This window comes from Eubalaena glacialis, chromosome 13 (genome assembly GCF_028564815.1).
Source record: "Eubalaena glacialis isolate mEubGla1 chromosome 13, mEubGla1.1.hap2.+ XY, whole genome shotgun sequence".
Classification (NCBI taxonomy): Eukaryota; Metazoa; Chordata; class Mammalia; order Artiodactyla; family Balaenidae; genus Eubalaena; species Eubalaena glacialis.
In genome coordinates this window covers 24,829,552-24,853,890 of record NC_083728.1, presented here as the reverse complement: position 1 = coordinate 24,853,890, position 24,339 = coordinate 24,829,552, and the positions used below count along the sequence as shown (strand labels likewise).

The window sequence follows — 24,339 nt, the reverse complement described above, 5'->3', positions numbered from 1 at the left end:
TCCTCTTCAGCCAAATTATTCCTTTATGCCTATGGTCCTAGGTCTGGTTTTCTTCTTGTGTAATTTCCCCAGGGTACCTCAGAGAACTGGGGATAGAGGTGAGGGGGAGTGGGGAAGAGACAGCATCCAGGTGCCTGGAGAGAGATGCCTTAGTGTGTCTTCTTCTCTTTTTGACTTGGTCTCTGCCACTGTTTATCTGTGAGGTTTGGCTAGCGGTGTCCTTTCCCTGGGCCTCAGTTTCTCTGGATGTGTAAAGAGGATTGGACCAAATAGTCCCAGAGTGCATTTTGTGGTCGCCCTCCCTGAATCTCCTTGCCCTGCACTTCTGGGGGTGTGGACCTTTTTCTGGGTGTATCAGACTCCCTGTGACTCAGTTCCTCTCTCCCAGCACCTCAGTCTTCCCAAATCTCTCACTGCCTTGTCCCTGCCCCTGTCGGTCTGAATCTCAACCTCTGAGTGGAGTGAGTGTCTCTCTCTGCCTTTGTGATCCCCTGACAATAGGAGGTAAAAATAGCCCAGGGGCTGTGCTGGTGGAGATAAAAGGGAATTTGCCTTTTGTGTCCTGTGGCCAGGCCGGGGGGGCTGTGACACGTGGAGATTGCTGACATAGCTCTCCTCTGATGACCTTGACGGCGGCAATAAAAGGGGTAGCCCAGCTCCCAGCCCTCACCGTGGTGCTGAGGTGGGTGATCAGGGCTGGAGTTGGAGCCCAAGGGAGGGCAGACAGGCTGATGGGTGAGGGTGCTTGTGGGCTGGCACAAGTCTCTCCATTTCTGTGGGAGAGGATGCTCTGGTGTTAGAGAGAGAGAGAGAGAGAGAGAGAGAGAGTGTGTGTGTGTGTGTGTGTGTGTGTGTTGGGGGCTCACCAGGGAGGCTGAAGTGGGGAGCCCCACGGAATCACCTACCGTTAGGTCTTGTGGGTTGTTCGATCATGCCCCAGTTTGGGGCCACTGGTCCCTCAGTTCCCCTGTCACTGCCATCTTCCAGTGCCTGCTGCCTTGGACTGCCTTGAACCTCTAAGATCTCATCCTGCACCTCTCAGTGCCACTACCATGATGGATGTGAGTGAACTTGGGGAGTCTGCCCGCTACCTCCGCCAGGGCTACCAGGAGCAGATGAAGGTGCACACTGTCCTGTGGGATGGTAAGTGAGGGCAGAGTGGGGCACAGCTACAGAGAAGCCCTTATGGACTCAGACCAGGAGTGGGGAGGGGTGGCACTCAGCTCGGGTCTGAAGGGGCACTCTGGCCCGACAGCTTTAGCCCTGAGGATAAAATCCCAGGGAGCCTGTGTACATCACTGTATGTTTGTGAACAAGCCTCGGTTTGCTCCTCTGTAAAATGGGACAGTATCATCCGCCTCCTGGGGCTGCAGTCTGTGGCTGGAGCCTGAAGCTTCTGAGATGAGAGTGATTGGTATGTGTGCAGGCTGCCTCCACATGTCCATAAAACCTGTGCTGGAGTTATTTTTAGTGCTTTCCATAGAGCCAAAGCCTCTGTTTATCAGGGACAGGAATAAAGGCTACTATTTATGACCCGGTTTGCTCATAGGACAATAATAACAATAGGCAATGTGTATCAAGTGCTTATTGTGTGCCAGGCCCAGAGCAGATGACTTTCCACGCATCATCTCAACAACCTGGGGAGGTGGAGACCAGGGCCAGGGCCGGCTTCGTGGGTGTGCAACCTCTGCAGCCACACAGGGCACCGCCCTCAGAGGGGCCTGATGCTCGATTTAACACTCTGCTATCACCATCTCGAAATTGTAAATAATTTCTTAACAAGAGGATCTGCATTTTAACACTGGGGCCTGCAAGTTATGGAGCTGGTCCTGACTAAGGCACTTGACTAGTAAGTGGCAGGACACCTGAGTCTGTGCCTTTAACTACCATGAAATATGGGCTCCCTGGAGCTCTGGGGCCAGCTGGCCAGGCAGGAAGGAGCATAAGACAGACTTACGAGACCGGGGTTTGAGTCTTCAGTGAAATGGGGGAGGCAGAACCCACTGAGAATTAAGTGCCTGATATTGAGGGCTGCTCCATATGGGAACTAAGGACATGCCCATAATGTTTTACCTTTGAGGGACAGGCCCATAGAGAATGAGGGATTTTCCTGAGGTCACAGGGCAAATACAACAGAAGCAGGAATCTGAACCCAAGTGTGTAATCCAGGGCTGTGAGGGAGTGTAACCTCAGTCAGGGAATCCTTTGAGGAGATCTCTAGGGACCCTCCCAGCTCTGCCCTTCCGGGAGTCTGTGTCTGGAAGGATCTTTTCTGGGTACTCCTGCATCCTGACAGAGGGGCTCCTAGGAGGGGCACAGCTCTGTAGACACGATTTGAGAACCCCAGCTGGGTCCCCAACCCCTGGATGTGCGTCAGCCTTTCTCAAAACCCCCATGCTCTCCCCAAAACCCAGGGAAGAAGCGGGTCTGGGTACCTGATGAACAGGATGCTTACGTGGAGGCTGAGGTCAAATCCGAGGCTACTGGGGGCAGAGTCAACGTGGAGACCAAAGACCAGAAGGTTTGGCTCCCCCTTTTCCCGGAATTAGCTCCTCCGCCTTCCCGGGTGTAGCTCCTGACCAGTGTGCTCTGGATGAAAGGGGGTCTGGGAGCGTACATGAGTGAGAGGCTGAGGTCAGTTTGTTCCTGCCCACCTGTCACCCCACCATACGGCCTTCCTGGCAGGTGCTGACGGTTCGTGAAGCTGAACTGCAGCCCATGAACCCGCCCCGCTTCGACTTGCTGGAGGACATGGCCATGATGACGCACCTCAACGAGGCAGCCGTACTGCACAACCTGCGCCAGCGTTATGCTCGCTGGATGATCTATGTGAGCCATGGGCCGGGGAGGGGCCACGGGTGGGATGGGCTGTGTGTGGTGGGGGCGGGGCCATAGTAGCAGGGGCGGGGCTAGGGCAAGAGGCATAGCCTGGTGGGGACAGAACGGGGGAAGGGGCGGGGCTGTGTACAGTGGGGGAGCAGGGCTAGAGGCAGGGTAGGGTGATGTCATGGGGCTGTGGAGGCGGGGCCACTGGCTGGGGCGGGGCTAGAGGTAGTGCTGGAGGTTTGGCTACGGCAGTGAGTGTAGGGGCGGAGCTGCAGCAGCACAGAGGCTGGGCAATGGGGCTGTGAAGGGGCCACGGGCTGTGGGCAGGAGTAAGGGCTAGGGCGGGGCTAGGGCGGCCACAGAGGGTGTGGCATCGCACCTGAAGCAGCTCCTTGGGGGATTTTGCAAGGGTCACAGTTTTGCGAGGGCTAGAGCCTGGGGATGGGAACTTGGCCTCCAACAACCTATCTCTACACTCTCTCCTCAGACATACTCGGGCCTCTTCTGTGTCACCATCAACCCCTACAAATGGCTCCCGATCTATACAGCCTCCGTGGTAGCCGCTTACAAGGGAAAGCGCCGCTCGGAGGCCCCGCCCCACATATATGCTGTGTCAGATAACGCCTACAATGACATGCTGCGCAGTAAGGGCCGCCTTGACTCCTCTCCCCCACCCGAGGCCCCTCCCCCGGCTCCAGGACCCCCTTCCCTCCATTTGCACTGCCCTCCTTTTGATGCTGCTGGACACTCTAGCATAATCCTTCTGTCTCTCTGAGTGGGAGCTGGCCTGCAGTCTGAAGGTCCCACCTGGTCCTTCCCGTTTCTGGCCCTGGGTGGTAGAGGGGCTGCCCCAGCGCCAAGGATACCCAAGGTGTTCCACCTGTGGCTGGTCCCTCACTTTGGCTAACTTCTCTATCTCCTCCCCTTTCTTCCAGACCGAGAGAACCAGTCCATGCTGATCACGTGAGTGTGGGGCTCTGGGGATGGGGTGGGAAATGCTGGCCATCTGGCAGGAAGAGAGTGGAACTAAAATCATTTCCCAAGGTTGAATACAAAGTGCTTAGGGCAGGGGTTTTACCGCCTGGAGTCAGTGTCCCAGGTGAAACTAAATTAGAGCATTTTCTCTGCCCCCTATTCTGGGCAGATGTATTATGGGTGGTGTGCAGGAAGGGGGTAACAGACTGCTCACCAGCCCTGATACCCTGTCCCTAGGGCCTGGAATCTTCTCCCACCTTGATCTTTTGGGAGTTCTGATTCTCACTCAAGGAGAGTGGGGAGACCCCTTTCCTCCTTCTTACCATCTCCATATTTCTGAATCTTATTTCTAATCCTTTGTTTGCCTTCACTGGTAAGTGGTAGAATTCTTACATACCAAGTTTATATCCAGCCAAGCCAATATGGACATCGTTCGTGTGCGGGGGTGTGTGTATGTGTGTGTGTGTGTGTGTGTGTGTGTGCAGCCTGCTGGTGAAGATCAAGGCCTTTGAAACCAGAAAGACCTGTATTCAAGTTCTCACGGGTCCACTTCCTGCTGGTGTGCTTGGGCCTCTGAGTCTCATCAGAAAAGACAGAACAATCCTACTTACCTACCACACAGAGCTATAGGAGTCAGTGAGTTAATGTCTGTACCTGACACACAGCAGAAACAGCTACATAACTTCTCTGAGCCGCATTTCCTTATCTATCAAAAGCAGATGATAGTGGTGCCTGCCTTACAGGTTTCTGAGGCTTAAATGAGCCAATATAGGTAAAGCACTTGGCCCAGTGTCTGGCAGTAAGTTAGTGTTCAGTGAACAGTGGCATCATAATGTGTTTTCTCATCTCACTGGGATGGTCTATGTTGGCTTGTTTTGTAAACAATTCTGAGGGCTAATTTATCTCAGGGGTTTTGAGTTGGGGTGTGGGTCCTGAGTTGGGAGCTGGGTGTGGGGAGGGCAGAGGGGCCCTGCTTGAGGGGTAGGGTGTTGGGGGATGGGAGGAATTAGAGTAGCCAGATGGACATTGGTGACTCATGTTTGTGTCGTCCAAGGGGAGAGTCGGGGGCCGGTAAGACGGTTAACACCAAGCGGGTCATTCAGTACTTTGCCATCGTCGCTGCCCTGGGAGACGGGCTGGGCAAGAAGGCCGTAAGACTCGCCCACGCGGGCGCTGCTCCCTGCTGCTTCTGTTTTTCTTTTCTTTCTTCTCCTTTTTTTTTTCTTCTTTTTTTCTTTTTAAAAAGTTGATTCCCCAGAGCCTCCAGCCCTGCCTGAGCCTCCCACCCTGGTGGCAGACTCTGGCCTGAGCAAGGCTCGACCAGCGAGGCTGTGGCCATTCTCTGTCACATTGTATGACGCGGTTCCAGGCTTACCTCACTGTTCCCATCTCTAACACAGCGGGTGGGACCACATTGCTATTCCTAAGCATTTTATGTATTTTTTCCGTTTCATCATGACCTTCATATTTTGAAAGAGTTTACCAGGTAGGCTGCTTTTACCAAGAAGTAATTGTTTTCTTGGTTTTCATGCACCAAAGACACAGTTACCTGCTGTCAATCAAACAAGCAGGTTCAGCCAGAGCCAAGGGCACTTGGCATTCCCAACAGCCAAGGTTAAGGGGCAGTTTTGCACCCCATGATTTCTTTATGGTTTTTGAAATTTTCTGAAACAGTGGGGGAACCAGTTTTTTGTTTTATTTTTGTTTTCGAGGTACAACTTTCACTCCTAGCCCCAGGGCCAGCTGTTCAGAGCTCTGTGTGTGCTCCCCTACCCCAAAATGGGTTGCCTTTTCTTTCCAGAAACCCAAGCCTCCTCCTGCACAGCCCCTACTCCTGGTCCTGTTGAGCCTTGCGTTTATTCTGGGACATTTTTCTTTCTTCTTTTTCTTTTCTTTTTTCCATTTAAAGTTTTTTCCTTTTTCTTTTTCTTTTTGCCTCTTCCTATTTTCCCAGTTGATTTTCTTGTTTTTTCTTTTTATTTCAGTTTTGTTTTTTTGGCGTGGTGGTGGTTGTTTTTATTGTTTTGTTTTGTTTTTGCTGTTGACTTTTTGGTACTCTTTCCTCCCTCCCCCCCACCCCATTTTCCCAACTCCCAAAGTGTCTCTGAGGATGCTACAGAAAGTCGGGTCTTGGTCCAGGAACAGGAATGGAGGGCAGGGAGCTGGCAGGGATGCAGCTGGGAGGGGCGGGGGTAGGGGGCACCTGGGCAGAAAGGAGCCCTGCATCGTGGAGTTGGGGTTGGGGGGAGCTGTCAGGCAGGGGAGGTAGAGAGAAAGGCTGCCCCTCAGGGGCCATGGGTGCTGGAGCTTAAGAGCCTTATCAACCTCCCTCCCCTCGACCCCCAAATTGACCACATCTCCAAAGAGAGGCCTGTTCAAAAGCCCTGGACTTGAATGTGTGGGGTGGAGCTCGGGGGAGGGGCTCCTGCCAGTTCTCTCCTGCCTCTGTCTCCCCAGCAATACCTCAGGGGGATTTTTAAGTCTTGGGCTCCCTGGAGGTGAGTGAATAACCACAGTCCCCTGGCATGGGACAGGTGGCATGGCACCTGTCACTCCAGAATCTATTCCTTCCTTTTTCTCCCTTTTTACCCAGGCTGCTGGGATCCAGGGTAGGGAAGAGAAAGAAAGGGAAAAGGAGGGAAGACAAGGATGAGGCTAGGAGAGCAAGGGGGGAGGATCCCCTCCATTCAGTAAGTCCCTCTAGATGAGACATACAGGTGGCTTTGGGCATCGTGGAAAGCAGGATGCCTGGGCTCAGTGTCTGTTCTGCCCCTGACCCACTGTTCCATCTTGAGCAGATCACTTTCCTGCTCTGAGTCTTAGTTTCCTCATTTGCAAATTAGGGCTAATAATATGCACCCAACAGGGCTATTTTGAATAATAGTCGGTGTACAACTGTACAATGAAAATGCACCTCATCACAATACAAAGGAGTAGTGTGAAGAAGGGCAGTCACAGAGGGAGGGGAGGGGTCAGAAGGTTTGGGCAGGAAGAGGTCTCTTCCAGCCTCAGAGCATCAGGGAAGCCTTCCTAGAGGAAGGGACATTTGAGCTGGGCTCTAAAGGGGAGTAGACTGGAACCTCTAGGGCTTGGGGCAGGGTCACTTCCTGGGGCATGGGAAGTGAAGGGATATGGAGGAGGCCAGAGATGGGGCTTGGGGGGGCTGTGAATAGGAGACCCCCAGACGCAGCCGCTGCCTCAAGCCCCTGACTAGGGCCATGTTTGCTCCACTTTCTAGCATTTCTCCTTCTAACAGTCCCTGGAGGGTCGGGCATGAGGGGTCGGGGGCGGGGGTTACATTTGGGTGACTAACGTTCACTGTCCCGCTAACCACCCTGCTGCCCGCTCCCGCCTGGTGACACCTCACACCCTCTAATGTTGTCTTCCTTCTCCTCCCGGCAGTTTCTGGCCACGAAGACCAGGGTAGGTATGGGGCTGGTGTGAGTGGGGCAGGCAACAATTATGAGGTCCTGGGGACCCCCCCTCCCCTCCCCTTCCCCTTCCCAACCAGAGGTTGTCTGGGATGGGCCGAGACCCCGGGACCACGGGCTGACAGAGCCCTCGGCCCGCCACCACCAGGGCACCCTCGAGGATCAAATCATTGAGGCTAACCCTGCCATGGAGGCTTTTGGCAACGCCAAGACCCTGCGGAACGACAACTCGTCCCGCTTCGTGAGTGCCGCAGTGGGAGAGCCGGGTGTGGGGAGACACAAGGTGGTGGGAGCCTTGGACAAATAGGGCAGTGCCGGCTGGGCCCCCAACTGAGGCTGCTTTTCTGCCCACAGGGCAAGTTCATCCGCATTCACTTTGGTCCCTCTGGGAAGCTGGCATCCGCGGATATTGACAGCTGTGAGTCTAGGAGAGGGTGGGGGAGGGTGAGGATGGGAAAACAGGCCCAGGCCTGAGTCTTTCCGCTCAGACTGAGTGTCTGTCATCAAGTCCTTGGGGCTCCCACCTGTCCCAGGCGCTTCTCTTCATCCCCTGGCCACAGCCCAGCTCAGGCCACCTCACCTCTCACCTGGAACATTCCCCTAGCCCCCGTGTGGTCTTCCATTCTCCATTCCTCTGCTGGATCTCCTTTCAGCCAGAGTGATCTTTTCTTAGAGACTAATCTGACCACATCGCATTCCTGCTTAAAGACCTTTTCCAGATCCCATCACCTTAAGATGGAGACCCAAATCTTTATTTGGCCAGTCAGGCTCCTTGTGACTGGGCCCTTCCCCTCACCCACCATCCCAGTCTTTTCTCTGGCCCTCGATAGGGCAGGCCTGTGCCCCTCCTGCCCTGGCCTCATGTCTACACCTCGAGTCCCCATCCTTCCCGGAAGCCTCCCCCAATGCCTCTCTGGGGCCATTGCCCATCCCGCCTGACCCAGACCTGCTGCATAGACACCAGGTGCCCAGGCTGCATGCATAGAGGGGTCCCCACGCTGACTGCTCCCCATCTTGGGGTGCATGGCCAGATCCTGATGGATAAGCATGGGCAGGTGGTGATAGGCGGGAACGTCATGATTCATGCCCCGACCGACCCATGCGCAAACACACAGAGGCTCTGCTCGGTGCACACACTGACACACCAGCAGTGCTCTGGAGGAAAGGAGTGTGGTCTGTGGATGGTGGAATGAAAGCACAGATGAAAGAATAGACAAATCAAGACCCATACACAGACAGCTACGTTAATACACCCACACACAGAGACACACAGACGTACAAACATACACATTCCCACACCGTGACACGTGCGCTGATGGAGAGACACCCTTCAGCACATGCTGGCATGTGTGCAGACACGGCACCTCCACACACACCCCTGCCCCTTGCTGACACGTCCTCCCTGCCCCTCAGCCATAGTGGGGTGACCCACTCGGGAAACTAGGCCAGCGCCTCCCTTTTCCCCAGATCTCCTGGAGAAGTCAAGGGTGATCTTCCAGCTGCCCGGTGAGCGAGGCTACCACGTCTACTACCAGATCCTCTCGGGGAAGAAGCCAGAGCTGCAGGGTGAGGGCCAGCAGCAGATGGGGTGGGAATCGGAGCCCACAGGTCTGGGTGGCAGTTGGGCTGCCCAGCCTTGTCCCGGCCCCCATCAGATCAGGCCCTGGGCTACCTGTTCCCCCACTGTTCTGGGGTCTGTGACATCCCTTCTTTCCTGGAGACCTAGAGCCCCTTCTATCCACGCACCCCCTTCCTGGGACTTCCAGTTCTTGCTGAGCCCTCTCCTCCTTGTGCTAGGAAATGGGCCCCTTAGCACCATTGCCCTGGCAAGGTTGTCTCTCCTGCTGTCCTGAGACTAGAGAGGCCCCACCTAGCACCAGTGGGGAGCAATGGCTCTGTCTAGGCCCAGCTCCCCTCTCTTGCAAGCCCTTCAAGGGCAGAATCTGGTCCTCGCTGGGCCGCAGCACCCAGCACAGGGTCTGGGCCATAGGGGTGGCTTGCGCAATGGTCAAAAGATGAGTGAGACATAGGGACCGAGGCTCATTTCTCAGAACCGTAAAGAAAGAGAAGCCATGAGCATGGGAGTCGAGGAGAGAAACTCAAGCTACAAAATCTCGGGAGGGCCCTACACTCTCCTGCCGGGCTGGCTCCCAGGACCCACCACGCTGGGATGGGGGTGCAGAGGAGAGCTGGGTGAACACAGCCGACCTGCCCTTCTCCGCCCCGTGTCCCCCAGACATGCTGCTTCTGTCCATGAACCCCTATGACTACCACTTCTGCAGCCAGGGCGTCATCACTGTCGACAACATGAATGACGGGGAGGAGCTCATGGCCACTGACGTATGTCTCTGGTGGGAGGGGAGGAAACCTGGGGGAGCAGGTCCAGTGCCCTTCACTCGGCTGAACCCTGGAGGAGCCCAGACTTCTCTGAGCCTTCCACCCCCCACCCCCCAGCATGCCATGGACATCCTGGGCTTCAGCGTGGATGAGAAGTGTGCCTGCTACAAGATCGTGGGGGCCCTCCTGCACTTTGGCAACATGAAGTTCAAGCAGAAGCAGTGGGAGGAGCAGGCTGAGGCCGACGGCACCGAGAGTGCGGGGCCCTGACCCTGGCCTGACCTGGTCACCCTCTTGACCCTGATCCCAGCATCCAGTCCGTGACCATTAACCCTAAGCCTTGTCCACAGCCTTTGACCTCAGTCTTAACCTGGCCCTGATTGTAAACCCTGACTTCTCAATTCCAGACCCTCACCCTCCTGAGCTGCACAGTTTGCTGACCCTGAACTTGACCTCTTCCAACCTCCCTCTCATAACCCTAAGTCGAGGCCGGTAGAGCTCCCAAGTACCCGTGTTCTTGGCCTCCTCCCCCTCATCTCACCCATGTGCCCTGCCAGGTGCTGACAAGGCTGCCTACCTGATGGGGGTCAGCAGTGGAGACCTCCTCAAAGGCCTTCTGCACCCCCGAGTGCGTGTGGGGAACGAGTATGTGACCAAGGGTCAGAGTGTGGAGCAGGTGAGCGGCTGGCAGGCCGGGGCCCACCTGGGGACAGCTGGGGCAGGGTCCCCTCCTTGCCAGGTCCCAGAGCAGCCTCCCCGCGCCTCCAGGTGGTGTTTGCCGTGGGGGCTCTGGCCAAGGCCACCTACGACCGGCTGTTCCGGTGGCTGGTGTCACGGATCAACCAGACGCTGGACACCAAGATGCCCCGTCAGTTCTTCATCGGTGTCCTGGACATCGCCGGTTTTGAGATCTTTGAGGTGAGGGCAGGCCCACACCCCCAGGCTCTGTTGTCTCTGGGGTGGAGGACCATTGGGGGTAGGGGCAAGAGCCCTGGGTGTCTGCCTGGAAGCGGGGTGAGCTCCCGCACATCCCTGTTCTCTGTGGGTCTCCTTGTCCCTGTCTACAAGGAGGCCTGCTGAGCCGGGCGCCTCCCACTATAGTTTAACAGCTTTGAACAGCTGTGTATCAACTTCACCAACGAGAAGCTGCAGCAGTTCTTCAACCAGCACATGTTTGTGCTGGAGCAGGAGGAGTACAAGCGGGAGGGCATCGACTGGGTCTTCATCGACTTCGGCCTGGACCTGCAGCCCTGCATTGACCTCATCGAGAAGGTGAGGCCCGGGGCCAGGTCACTGCAAGGAAGGGAAGGCATGGGTGCAGTGGGTGAGCAGGAATGAATGCGCACTTGTGTGTGAGCAAGCGTGTGCAAGCCTGCATGTGTGTGTGCATGTATGAGCGTGGCTGTGCACATGTGTGTGTAACGTGTATATGAATGGAAATGTGTGCATGTGTGTGACTAGGTGTTTTGGAGATTGAGTGTGATTGTGTGTTGGTGAGCAGTGTGTGTGTGTGAGTGTGCATCCCAGCACTGTTGCAGCCACAGTTTCTTTGGACTCTCAAAACTGTCCGGAACTACAGGGCAGGGTAGGGTGTGTTTGTTTATTTGTCTATAAAACATTACATATATTTCCCTATTTTACAAAGACTAGAAAGAAAGAAAAATCAAAGAAAAATTGAAAAATCAGAAATAAAGGAGAAAAGATGTGTCCCCCAATCCTACCACAACCTGTCTCCTCCCAGTCCTTTATCCTGGGCATCTCCTTTCTCTTATGAACACAGACGCATTTCTCATCCTACCTTTTCTCTGAGAGTGTATTTTGAGCATGGTGCTTTGTTGAAGAAGGCACAGTAGTTCATGCAGCAGATGATTTTCATGCATTTCTGTAATCTCCTACTAGTGGACATTTAGGTGGTTGACAGCTTTTGCTGTTATAACAACAATGAAAGTTTTCATTTCCCCATTTTGCAAGTTAGGAAATTGAGGCTTAGAGAGGTCTAAGGGCCCCATAGCTACTAAGTGAGGAAGCCAGAATTTGAACTCAGCTGCCTTTTTTGACTGTACCACGTGTGAGAGTGTGAGACCACGGATGCCGGTTTGAGTTTGCACACTTCTTATAAGTAAAGAGAACAACTCAGAGCTGCAAGTTGGGCAGAAAGGGCTTGGAAGCCAAACCACAAACTTTCTTTCTTAGAAGACAGGGCTCCTGGGTGCAGGTCAGTTCTTTGTCCCTCAGGGCAGATGGCTGAGGTTGGAGGGTCTGGGAAAGCTCCCAGAGGGAGGGGCTCCAGGAAATGGGGATCCAGCCCAGCCTGGATGGGCTGGCTTGATGGAGGCCCTTCAAGCTGTGCCCTGTCCCCAGCCACTGGGCATCCTGTCCATTCTGGAGGAGGAGTGTATGTTCCCCAAGGCCTCAGATGCCAGCTTCCGGGCCAAGCTCTATGATAACCACGCGGGGAAGTCGCCCAATTTCCAGCAGCCACGGCCTGACAAGAAGCGCAAATACCAGGCCCACTTTGAGGTGGTCCACTACGCGGGCGTGGTAGGTGCCTGTTGAAACCCCAGCTCTTGACCTCTCTCCTCCCTCCTCCGGGTTCCCCCACCTCGGTTCAGCCCCCGTCTGGTCTCTGGCAGGTGCCTTACAGCATCGTGGGCTGGCTGGAAAAAAACAAGGATCCACTGAATGAGACGGTGGTCCCCATCTTCCAAAAGTCGCAGAACAAGCTCTTGGCTACTCTCTACGAGAACTATGCTGGCTCATGCTCTAGTGAGTACAGAGGGATGAGATTCTGTAGGGGACTCACAGAGTGATGTCCCTTGGAGTGACTGGTCCCATGTCTCTCCTAGCCGAGCCCCCCAAGTCTGGGGTGAAAGAGAAGCGTAGGAAGGCAGCATCATTCCAGACGGTGTCCCAGCTACACAAGGTGAGGCCCAGTCTAGGCCCCGTACAGGCCCTCACCCTGCCGCCTCCACCCCGTCCCGGCTCCCTGCTCTGTCCCCTGCACCCTGGGCGGGCGGCCGTTAAGACTTGCAGTGATGTTTAATTCCTCTCCACGTGAACATCACAGCAAGTCTGTGCTGCTTCCCGTCCCCATGCTGCCTGGGCAGGGTTTGGGGGGGATGGGGCCGGAGCCACAGGGATTGGGTGGGGGAGTGAAGACTTTGGTGATGGTAACGGGGACCCAGTCAAACAGAAGAGGGCAAAGGGTCACAAGGAGCAGAGTGAAGGGGCAGCACCGCAGAGACACGCTTAGGCACCTACTGCGCAGTCCTTAAGGGGCTCATCCACTGCGGTTTCCAATTCTGCTTCTCTGCCCTCTTGTGCTTTCTCCCCTCTCCTCACCCACAGGAGAACCTCAACAAGCTGATGACCAACCTGCGGGCCACACAGCCCCACTTTGTCCGTTGCATTGTCCCCAACGAGAACAAGACCCCAGGTAGTCACCCCAGGGTGGGTTGGTGGCATGGGGGCACATTGGAGGGAGGGGACAGCGCAGACTGGAAGCTGGGTCTTGCCCCCTCCGCAGGGCCTGCTCAGCCTCAAAGTGAGCCCTGTGTCTGGACTCCTCGTCTTTTCTGGGGCATGAAGTTGTGTCCATTGACCTCTAATCTTTTCCTTTAACCCCCACCATGTCCAGGGGTCATGGATGCCTTCTTGGTGCTACACCAGCTGCGCTGCAATGGGGTTCTGGAGGGGATCCGGATCTGCCGACAGGGATTCCCCAATAGGCTGCTTTACGCTGACTTCCGGCAACGGTGAGTGCCTCCCTGCCCCAGCCCTGGCTCCTCCCCAGCTCCAGCCTGAGGGGGTGGAAGGGCACCAAGGAGGATGCAGGGGGACTGGGGAGGGGGCCAGAAGGTATCCCAGCGGGAGATGCTGATGGCTGAGACCTGGGGGTGGGCGGTGGGCTGGGGGAGAAGTGAACAGGCTCAGGGTAAATATTGGAGGTGCAGCCAACAGGCCTTGCTACTGATGAATTGGATGTGGAATAAGAAAGAAAAAGAAAATACAAGGGTGACTTCTGGTTGTTTGGCCTGAGCAACTGGGGAGTTGGTGGTAGATTTACTGAGAAACCAAGATAGGATTTTTAAAATTTTGTGGGGAAGTAGTGGGAGACTGGATTGAGCTCGACTTTGAACATGTCAACTTTGAAATGTCTCCAGCAGGGAATTCCGTGGCGGTCCAGTGGTTAGGACTCCGCGCTCTCACTGCTGAGCGCCCAGGCATTCGATCCCTAGTCGGGGAACTAAAATCCCACAAGCCACACAGCATGGCCGGAAAAAAAAGAAATGTCTCCAGCAGATAGGAAAGTTGAGGGAGAGATTGGATTTGTTAGTCTGGAGCTCAAGGGTCGGGGGGCAGGCAGAGCTGGAGGTAGATTTGGGAGTTGAATGAGGGTTCACATGGACTAGACTTTATGTAACGGCTGGCACCAAGTGAGTGCTCGGCCCGTGCTGTTAGCCCCTCTGCCTTCCCTTTACAGGTTCGATTTTTGTCAGGCTGCAATCGTGCACAGTTCCCTCCCCCTTCAGAAGTAACTGGGGCCATCCACGCTGACCGTTATACTTGTGTGTCCATACAAATATTGTACACATGGGTGCACACACACATGTTCTCTTTGTTTTTCCCTGTAATTATATGTCTTGGAGATTGTTCCTTATGAATAGACATAAGTCTGCATCATCATCCTTTTTTTTAAAATTTAAGACTTTCTTTTTTTAGAGCAGTTTTAGGTTCATAGCAAAATTGAGGGGAAGGCACAGAGATTTCCCATAAGCCCCTGCCCCCACACGGGCACAGCCTCCCCCGTCATCAGCATCTCCCACCAGAGTGGGACATTTGTTACAGCTGATGAGCGCGCACTGACACATCCTAATCACCCAGAGTCCATAGTTTCCATTACAGTTCACTCTTGGTGTTGTACATTCTAGGGCTTTGGATAAATGTAATGACACATGTAGCAGCATCCATTTTGTTATGGCAGTAAAATATCCCATAATCCAGTGAGCCGTGCTTTGTTCATCAGTCCCTTAGTAAGGGGCCTTTTTGTGTTTCTAGGGTTTTGCCTTCACAGTGTGGTCACGACAGCCTGACCCACACAGCCCTGTACACATGTGCAAGTGTGTCCCCTTTAGAAGTGGATGTGCCAGAACCCTTGCTCTTGTTGATTAGAATTCTCTCCCAAATGTTTCTTCAGTTTGTGATACGCTGTAACACATCACCTTCTTTACTTTTTTGCCCTTCTGAAAAAAATGATAAATTATTAAAAATTATAAACTAAAAACTTATAAAAGTGCTGTATGCCTTTTGTAAATGCTGCAGGCTCTTAAAGAACTTAACTACTGAATGCATTTAAATGCTACCCAAGCTTTCAAAGCAGAGTATGCCCAGTCCTCCGGTGTCACAAGGCCGTCCCCCGCCAGCCTGTTCAGGGGGTGCCCCTCTGGAGCCTCTACTCCGGCCTCTGAGGGGCCAGCCTCTTCCGTCATCGGCTCCCTGCCCAGCACCCTCCTCTCCAGCCCTTTCCCCGCTCCCCCAGGTACCGCATCCTGAACCCCAGCGCCATCCCGGACGACACCTTCATGGACAGCAGGAAGGCCACAGAGAAGCTGCTGGCCTCGCTGGACATCGACCACACCCAGTACCAGTTTGGCCATACCAAGGTCAGGGCACAAGGGAATTAGGGCGCTGGACCGAATGTGGGCGGTCACACTGCAGGGGTCATGCAGGCAACTGAGGGTTACACCTACCGCCCACACCCCAGGTGTTCTTCAAGGCTGGGCTTCTGGGCGTCTTGGAGGAGCTTCGTGACCAGCGTCTGGCCAAGGTCCTGACACTGCTGCAGGCACGGAGCCGGGGCCGCCTCATGCGCCTCGAGTACCAGCGCCTGCTTGGAGGCAGGTGGGTGTCGGAAGGGGGTGGGGGGATGCGGGGGCACAGCCACTGTCCCCCAGCTCGCAGGACCCTCTGAACCCAGGATCTCTGAACCCTGTCATACCGTCCTGTGGGTCAGATTTCACCGTGTGGCTGCCTGCATGCCACACCTCCCAAGGGGCAAGGCTGTGGCTTGTGCCCCTCAGCCCCCAGCTACCACTTCCTCACCTCAGAAGTTGAGGTAAGAGAACCTGCCTGTGCTCCAGGCCGTCCCAGAGTGTGGCCTGGAGTAGTAATCAGGGCATCTAGTTTCCCAAGACTCTTAAGTGCCAAGCCCTGGGCAAGATACTTTATTTGAAGTTATCGTGGTTAAAGTACAGGACAGTCCTGAGAGGTAGGTGCCATGATCATCTCTGTTCACTAGAGGGGGTGTCTGAGCAGGCGGAGCCTGTCAGCTGGCTTGTGGCGGGAGGTGGGAGGCTGGGATGTGAGCCCGGGCAGTCTGACCTTATAAAAGAGCCCAGTGGCTTAACCGCCCCTGGTGTCTTCAGGACACTTGCAGGGGCCATTCAGGGCTCCTGAGCTCCTGCCCCGGAGGCAGACCTGTGTGACCTTGGGCCTCACCCTCAAGCTCGCCTGTAAAGCAGAGGATTAGGACCTACTTGAGAGGCTGTTGGGAAGGTTAACGAGGTCCCACGCTAAAGTGCTCAGTGCAGTGTCCAGCCCAGGGTAGGTGCTCAGGGAACATCGGGGCTGTCACTATGAAGGGGCGGCACTGAACCTGCTGGCCACCTGTGGCTGCCCCTCCCCAGGGATGCCCTGTTCACCATCCAGTGGAACGTCCGCGCCTTCAACGCCGTCAAGAACTGGTCATGGATGAAGCTCTTTTTCAAGATGAAGCCACTACTACGCTCGGCGCAGGCTGAGGAGGAGCTGGCGGCCCTGCGGGCAGAGCTGCGGGGGCTGCGAGGGGCACTGGCCACCGCCGAGGCCAAGCGGCAGGAGCTGGAGGAGACGCACGTCAGCGTCACCCAGGAGAAGAACGACCTGGCCCTGCAGCTGCAGGCAGTGAGTAGGGAAGGGTTCCTTTCTGCGACTTGGTGCCCCCCCGGCCCCCAGCCCCCCTCAGAGAACCCCAGGCCGCTCCGAGGAAATACCATAACCAGATCCCCGGCCAGGGCGGACCTGGCGTGCTCTGGGTGCTCAGGCCTCACCTGGGTCTTCCTTCCTATTCCGGAGGCTCATGGGCTTGTGCCCGTGCACAGCCTCCCATGTTCCCAACCTCCCCACCCAGTCTATGCACGTGTCCTAATGCTCCCACGCCTTGTGCCCCCGTGGCTTCCTGCAAAGCTACAGTGTAGCCCCATCTCCCCAACTCTGCCCTCCTCTCCATCCCCGAGACAGCCCCATGCTCCCTTCTCTGGTTAAGGACCACGGGAACCCAGGCAGCAGGTAACAGTAGCAACCAGAGGGTAGAGATCAAGGGTCCGGATCCTCACCAAGTCCAAAGAGCCATTCCTTCCTTCAGCAAATACTTTGAGTGTCAGGCCCCATGGAAGCTCTGGAGATACATTGGTGGGAGAACAGAGAGGCCTGTGCTCACAAACTCACCTGCTAGAGCAGGAGACGTTATGCAGTCAGGTAGTGAGGAAACAGTGATGGCAGAGAACCTGAGCCCTCCGTGGCCGTGCAGGGCTCTCCCCACCCCCTCAGCCCAGTGTGGGCAGAGCTGGCAGTTGGCTTCTCTGCTAGAGCCCTTGTTTGGGCCTTACTCTGGGTTGCCCCCAGCCTCTCTAACGTTCCCCTCTTGCTGCCCCGTCCATCCCTCTACCTGAGCCCTTATCCCACCACACTTGAACGCCTTCAGGGCCAAGAGCAGGTCTTCGGCATTCCTGGGTCCCGGAGCCCAACCGAGCGTGTGTCCAGCCTCTGCACGGACAAATGAACTTGCTTTCCGGGGCCTGGCCTGGTGTCCCTCAGCTGCCTTGACTCTGCCCCATTCCCCGTGTCCCCCTCCAGGAGCAGGAAAACCTGGCGGATGCCGAGGAGCGCTGCCACTTGCTCATCAAGTCCAAGGTGCAGCTGGAGGCGAAGGTGAAGGAGCTGAGCGAGCGGCTGGAGGACGAGGAGGAGGTGAACGCTGAGCTGGCTGCCCGCCGGCGCAAGCTGGAAGATGAGTGCACAGAGCTCAAGAAGGACATTGATGACCTGGAGCTGACGCTGGCCAAGGCCGAGAAGGAGAAGCAAGCCACGGAGAATAAGGTGTGGGCCGGGCCGGCTGTGGCCCTGGGCAGGTGTCTTCCTCTCTGTGGGCCTCAATTTCCTCATCTGTTAAATGCTGCTGTTAATATCAGCACTTCCCTCATTAGGGCGGGTGAGGATTCAGTGTGTAACTAGCCTGTGCCAGCGCTCGCCACCGGGCCTCGCCCGTAGTAGGTACTCAGCAAATGCTAGTGATTGTCATCCACCAGCTCCATGTCCCCCAGGTGACTTCCCTCACTGAACCCTCCCAAGAGCCCACGTGGTTCAAAGACTTGGGGTATTGACTCCATCATACAGGAGGGGAAAGTGGAGCTCAGCAGGGTTAGCCGCTTATTCAGGTTCTCACAGGTGCTCCCCGAGGAAGGCAGGACTAGGAAACAGCTGCTTAAACACCTGTGAATCCCCAGAATAGCTGGTGTCTGTTGATCTCTCACTCTGGGCCGGACACTGTGCACAGGGCTTTGTGAGCATTTGCTCATTAATCCGTCGAGGAGGACGCTATAATCATCCCTTAAGGATGAAGAAATTGAGGCTCAGAATGAAGTGACTCGCCCGAGGTTCCCTGGCTAGAAGGGGACGGTTGCTGTGGCATGGTGTGGCGGCCGCTCAGACCAGAGTGCGGGGGAGGCATCCCCGTGGTGACCTTGGCCCTGACACAGGTGAAGAACCTGACGGAGGAGATGGCGGCGCTGGACGAGTCGGTGGCCCGGCTGACGAAGGAGAAGAAGGCCTTGCAGGAGGCCCACCAGCAGGCCCTGGGCGACCTGCAGGCTGAGGAGGACCGTGTGAGCGCGCTGGCCAAGGCCAAGGCCCGCCTGGAGCAGCAGGTGGAAGACGTAAGTCGGGGCCACGGCAGCGGGCTGTGCGGTGGGGCCGGGACAGCTGGGATGGCGCAGAGCCCACCCACCCCGTCCTGCCCACAGCTGGAGTGCTCCCTGGAGCAAGAGAAGAAGCTGCGCATGGACACGGAGCGGGCCAAACGCAAGCTCGAGGGTGACCTGAAACTGACGCAGGAGTCGGTGACAGATGCTGCCCAGGACAAGCAGCAGCTGGAGGAGAAGCTCAAGAAGTAGGCGTGGGGAGGGCCGCAGCCCCGACCTCCTGGCCACAGGGGGCTTCCTGAACCTGCACCCCGCTTCTCACCCCCCTGGCCTCTAGTCAGTTCTGCATCACAGCAGAGGTTGAACCCTAGGGTGTAGAGGGTCACCAAGGGCCAGGATCTAGGGCCGGGGCTTGAGAGGGAACACAGGGATGAGGTCACTTAGGGCTGCTCCGGGCAAGGTGCCTCAGTCAGGGAGTGTGCTGGGGGCGGGTACGGAGGGGCCCCAGGCAGGTGCATGGGAGTTAGTTAGGCCCTGGGCCGGCTCATGCCCACCCTGTGACCTCCAGAAAGGACTCCGAGCTGAGTCAGCTGAACCTTCGAGTGGAGGACGAGCAGCTCCTTGGGGCCCAGCTGCAGAAGAAGATCAAGGAGCTGCAGGTGTGCGGGGGGAACGGGGGTGGGCGGAGACCCGGCTCGGAGGCCCACGGCGGTGACACTGCCGCCTGCGCATCCCCAGGCTCGGGCGGAGGAGCTGGAAGAGGAGCTGGAGGCCGAGCGGGCGGCCCGGGCCCGCGTGGAGAAGCAGCGGGCAGAGGCAGCCCGGGAGCTGGAGGAGCTGAGCGAGCGGCTGGAGGAGGCGGGCGGCGCGTCCGCGGGGCAGCGCGAGGGCTGCCGGAAGCGCGAGGCCGAGCTGGGGCGGCTGCGGCGGGAACTGGAGGAGGCGGCCCTGCGGCACGAGGCCACAGTGGCTGCCCTGCGGCGCAAGCAGGCGGAGAGCGCGGCCGAGCTGGGCGAGCAGGTGGACAGTCTGCAGCGGGCGCGGCAGAAGCTGGAAAAGGAGAAGAGCGAGCTCCGCATGGAGGTGGACGATCTGGGCGCCAGCGTGGAGACTCTGGCCCGCAGCAAGGTGTCTGCCTCCTTCCTGATCCCGACCTCTGACCCGACTCTAGCAGCCTATCCTGACTGAACCACTTCTGACTCCAGCAGCTGACCACCCGCTGCCAGTCTGACTCCATACTAGTCCTGGCCTTGCACCCGATCGGGACTCCTGATCCATTCACCTGACACCCAGCCTGAACCCCACACCAGTCCTGACCTCTAACCCTACCTCCTGAACTCTGTGCCCTGACTTCAGGGGATTTTTGACCCAGCATCCAATTCCAACTTCTCAGTCCTTGACCTCTGAATTCTGACCTCATACCTGTCCTGACTCTGTTCCTGTCCTGAATCCCAGCACCAAACCCTGACCCCTGACCTTTGTACCACCTAAGCTTGACAGCTGACCTCTGACCAGTGTCCCCGGCCAACTTCACACTCTAGTGTCCTAACCTCACCTTGACCCACCGGCCTTGGGACTAGTACAGCCCTCTCACTTCTGACACTCATCTTTTAAGCCATAGTCCAGCAATAGAATCTCCGACCCTGAACGTGGGGTTCTGCTCTCCCTTTGATTCCTGGGCACGTGTCTAGCCTGCTAGTTCCCGACTCTGGGTCCCCATCTCTGACTGGCAGCCCTAGATCCTGCCCTGTGAGTCACAAACTTTTTCTGATCCCTGACCCCGGATCCCAGGCCAGTGCAGAGAAGCTGTGCCGGGCCTATGAGGATCAGCTGAGCGAGGCCAAGATCAAGGTGGAGGAGCTGCAGCGGCAACTGGCAGATGCCAGCACCCAGCGGGGGCGGCTACAAACCGAGAGTGGTGAGGCTGGGGGCTTGGCTGGGCCACAGCGGGGCTCGGTGCTGCCCCTCACCCACCTGACCTGCCGGCTCACCCCTTGGCCTGCAGGGGAGCTGAGCCGCCTGCTGGAGGAGAAGGAGTCTCTGATTAGCCAGCTGAGCCGTGGGAAGGCCTTGGCCACCCAGAGCCTGGAGGAACTGCGGCGGCAGCTGGAGGAGGAGAGCAAGGTGGGCCGGCCATTGGCTGCCACAGAGCAGGCGGGGTGGGTACAGGGCCACTGGCCCGGCCCGATGCTGAGGTCACTGGGCTCTCTGCAGGCCAAGAGCACGCTGACCCATGCCGTGCAGGCTTCGCGGCATGACTGTGACCTCCTGCGGGAGCAGCACGAGGAGGAGGTCGAAGCCCAGGCCGAGCTGCAGCGGCTGCTGTCCAAGGCCAACGCCGAGGTGGCCCAGTGGAGGAGCAAGTACGAGGCAGATGCCATCCAGAGGACCGAGGAACTGGAGGAGGCCAAGTGAGTGCCTTGCTGGCCAGGCCGTCACCACACAGGGACGGCGCCTGCACCTCTGAGCTGTCAGGGGTGAGGGGAGATGCAGGGCTCAGCTACGCATCCAGATCCTGTCTGCTCCCGTGGCCTAGAAAGAAGCTGGCACTGCGGCTGCAGGAGGCAGAGGCGGGGGTAGAGGCCGCTCATGCCAAGTGCTCGTCGCTGGAGAAGGCCAAGCTGCGGCTGCAGACAGAGTCGGAGGACGTGACCCTGGAGCTGGAGCGGGCGACCTCAGCGGCCGCGGCGCTGGACAAGAAGCAGCGGCACTTGGAGCGGGCGCTGGAGGAGCGGCGGCGGCAGGAGGAGGAGATGCAGCGGGAGCTGGAGGCCGCCCAGAGGGAGGCCCGCAGCCTGGGCACGGAGCTCTTCCGGCTTCAGCACAGCCACGAGGAGGCCCTCGAGGCCCTGGAGACGCTCAGGCGGGAGAACAAGAACCTGCAGGGTACGACCCACCCCAGGGTCAGAGCCGCTCTGGGGTCACTGGGAGTCCCTCAGGGTCACACAGGGTGACGCGGTTGGCGCATGAGCCATGGGGGTGGCCCCTCAGTGCCCTGTCCACTCTGCAGAGGAGATCAGTGACCTCACAGACCAGGTCAGCCTCAGCGGGAAGAGCATCCAGGAGCTGGAGAAAGCCAAGAAGGCACTGGAAGGGGAGAAGAGCGAGCTCCAGGCCGCGCTGGAGGAGGCTGAGGTCAGGGGCGGGGTGGACACTGACCTGCTGCTCCCTGGCCTCCCCTCTCAACACACACTCACGGCCCCATCACCATACTATCTGCTCTGCACCCCAGGGGGCCCTGGAGCTGGAGGAGACCAAGACTCTGCGGATCCAGCTGGAGCTTTCCCAGGTCAAGGCTGAGGTGGACCGGAAACTGGCGGAGAAAGACGAGGAGTGCACTGACCTGAGGTGCGGGGCCGGGCTGTCCCTCCTCCCCGGGCCGACAGCCTGCCCCATCCCAACCACCTGAGAGCAGAAGGGCGGGTGATGTTGGCTGAGCCCCACTGTGCAGGGGACTGGCACAGACACCTAATGCCCCCATACCCACAACCCTCTCAGGTGGGGACCATCGTCCACAGTTTGGAGGTGAACCTCGGAGAGGCCAAAGGACTTGCCCAAGGTTACACAGTGGGGGTAGAGCCAGAGTTCAGTCCCTGTCTGTCTGCTGTGAAATTGCTCTGATGGGCAACAGGCAGGCAGACACAAGGGGCTTGAAACCAGGGAGAGATCGATCAGTCACTTATTCCCCAACTGGCTTCACGTCTCCAGTGTTCCCTGCGTGTCTGTAAGCAAGTCTCTCGCAGGCCACGACTCCTCCTTTCATCCCTCCTAACTACAGGCGCAACAACCAGCGGGCAGTGGAGTCCCTGCAGGCCTCCTTGGATGCAGAGACTCGGGCCCGCAATGAGGCGCTGCGGCTAAAGAAGAAGATGGAGGGCGACCTCAACGACCTGGAGTTGCAGCTGGGCCATGCCACCCGCCAGGCCACGGAGGCACAGGCTGCCACGCGGCTGCTGCAGGCCCAACTCAAGGAGGAGCAGGCGGGGCGGGATGCGGAGCAGCGGCTGGCGGCCGAGCTCCACGAGCAGGCACAGGCCCTGGAGCGGCGGGCCGCCCTGCTGGCCGCGGAGCTGGAAGAGCTGCGGGCCGCCCTGGAGCAGGGCGAGCGTAGCCGGCGGCTGGCGGAACAGGAGCTGCTGGAGGCCACCGAGCGCCTCAACCTCCTGCATTCGCAGGTGAGGACGGGGGTCACAGGGATGCACGGGGCGGGGGCCTGAAGGCCGACTCTAAAGCCCTGCCCACGCCCCCCCCCCCCCCCCCCCCGCCCAGAACACAGGCCTCCTGAGCCAGAAGAAGAAGTTAGAGGTGGATTTGGCCCAGCTGAGCGGGGAGGCGGAGGAGGCTGCCCAGGAAAGGCGGGAAGCCGAGGAGAAGGCCAAGAAGGCCATCACTGATGTGAGGCTGGGCCGGGACCGTGGGGGCCCCGAGCAGAGTCCGAAGGGACTTTCAACCCCGACCACGCCACCTCCTCCCGCACAGGCAGCCATGATGGCAGAGGAGCTGCAAAAGGAGCAGGACACGAGCGCACACCTGGAACGGATGAAGAAGACGCTGGAGCAGACGGTGCGGGAGCTGCAGGCCCGGCTTGAGGAGGCAGAACAAGCCGCCCTCCGTGGAGGAAAGAAGCAGGTGCAGAAGCTGGAGGCCAAGGTGTGTGCGGCCCTCCCAGTCCCTTGCCCTGCAGGGTGGGCCACCCGAGGGCAGGCTGAGGGCACCAGGCCCACGGGCTGGCTGCTCGCAGGTGCGGGAGCTGGAGGCCGAGCTCGACGCAGAACAGAAGAAGCACGCCGAGGCCCTCAAGGGGGTGCGGAAACACGAGCGCCGGGTCAAGGAGCTCGCGTACCAGGTGGGTGACCAGGTCCACCTAGGGGGGCAGCCCTGAAGCTGCCCTGGTTCGGGCAAGACCTGAATCCCTTTTGCCTGCCCAGGCCGAGGAGGACAGGAAGAACCTGGCTCGCATGCAGGACCTGGTGGACAAGCTGCAGAGCAAGGTCAAGAGCTACAAACGGCAGTGTGAAGAGGCGGTGAGTGCACGGGGGCCTGAGGATGCCTGTGGTCACCCAACTTCTACAGCTGGCCCCAGGCTCTGCAGCCAGGTGGGATGCCAGCAGCCGGTCAGGCCTGCTCCATCGCTGGGCCGTGGATTCCCCCGTGTTGGCTTTGTGTGTAGGTTGGGACAGTGACCCCACTGCCCAGCGAGAAGAAAGACAGACACGTTTCTAACAGCTCAGGCAAGACGTGAGACCTAGCTCTGTCTCTGAAGGGACCGCATGCACCTTCCCCTTCCAGCCAGGTCTGGCACACGGGCGCCTCTGGAAGGAGTGGCTCCACCCCCTCCTTCCTGCTGTGGGTACTGGTGAGGAGGGAGGAGGGCCGCGGGCAGTGGTGGTGGAGCAGAGGTGAGGACCCGGAGAAGCCAGCCCCTTCTGGGGGTGCTGACCCTTTCAGTGACCAAAGGGTGAGCAGGCCTGCCTGTGCCCCCAGGAGCAGCAGGCCAACACTAACCTGGCCAAGTATCGCAAGGCCCAGCACGAGCTGGACGATGCGGAGGAGCGGGCGGACATGGCGGAAACCCAGGCCAACAAGCTGCGGGCGCGGACCCGGGACACCCTGGGCCCCAAGGTGAGGAGTGGTGTGGGGCACCCACCCTGCCCTCTGCGTGGAGGGCAGCTCACCCAGGCACCCCTCTCCCCTTAGCACAAGGAGTGACACCTGAGCCCTGGGCTCTGAAGAGGGACACCTGCTGTTTGCCCCACCCTGATCCTCTCCTCTCTTCATCCACCCCTGCTGGAGCCTCGCCACCCCAAGCTCTG

At 57.9% G+C, this 24,339-nt stretch overlaps 1 protein-coding gene across 1 annotated transcript; it reads left to right on the top strand.

Moving 5' to 3' along the window:
• The first annotated feature begins 1,037 nt into the window (after positions 1-1,037).
• On the top strand, positions 1,038-24,265 carry MYH7B (myosin heavy chain 7B). The gene is made up of 42 exons (XM_061208094.1): positions 1,038-1,143; positions 2,415-2,521; positions 2,686-2,829; positions 3,314-3,470; positions 3,762-3,789; positions 4,856-4,952; positions 5,370-5,372; positions 7,204-7,224; positions 7,381-7,473; positions 7,587-7,650; positions 8,700-8,798; positions 9,469-9,572; positions 9,687-9,825; positions 10,127-10,245; positions 10,338-10,487; positions 10,671-10,841; positions 11,931-12,110; positions 12,203-12,335; positions 12,416-12,492; positions 12,918-13,005; positions 13,207-13,324; positions 15,109-15,232; positions 15,334-15,470; positions 16,256-16,511; positions 17,463-17,705; positions 18,365-18,541; positions 18,629-18,774; positions 19,095-19,185; positions 19,265-19,654; positions 20,318-20,444; positions 20,532-20,650; positions 20,741-20,937; positions 21,063-21,412; positions 21,537-21,661; positions 21,759-21,874; positions 22,305-22,701; positions 22,796-22,921; positions 23,006-23,176; positions 23,268-23,372; positions 23,455-23,550; positions 24,011-24,148; positions 24,224-24,265. Exons 1-42 carry the CDS (start codon positions 1,053-1,055, stop codon positions 24,233-24,235), a joined length of 5,826 nt encoding a protein of 1,941 aa, XP_061064077.1. The 5' UTR covers positions 1,038-1,052; the 3' UTR covers positions 24,236-24,265.
• Positions 24,266-24,339: the final 74 nt, after the last annotated feature.

Bases quoted from the DNA above. Each gene is read 5' to 3' on its own strand.
- MYH7B (XM_061208094.1), top strand. From the start codon at position 1,053: ATGATGGATGTGAGTGAACTTGGGGAGTCTGCCCGCTACCTCCGCCAG. The intron at 8,799-9,468 runs GTGAGGGCCAGC...CGTGTCCCCCAG, and splicing joins GAAGAAGCCAGAGCTGCAGG to ACATGCTGCTTCTGTCCATG. The intron at 21,875-22,304 runs GTGCGGGGCCGG...TCCTAACTACAG, and splicing joins GAGGAGTGCACTGACCTGAG to GCGCAACAACCAGCGGGCAG.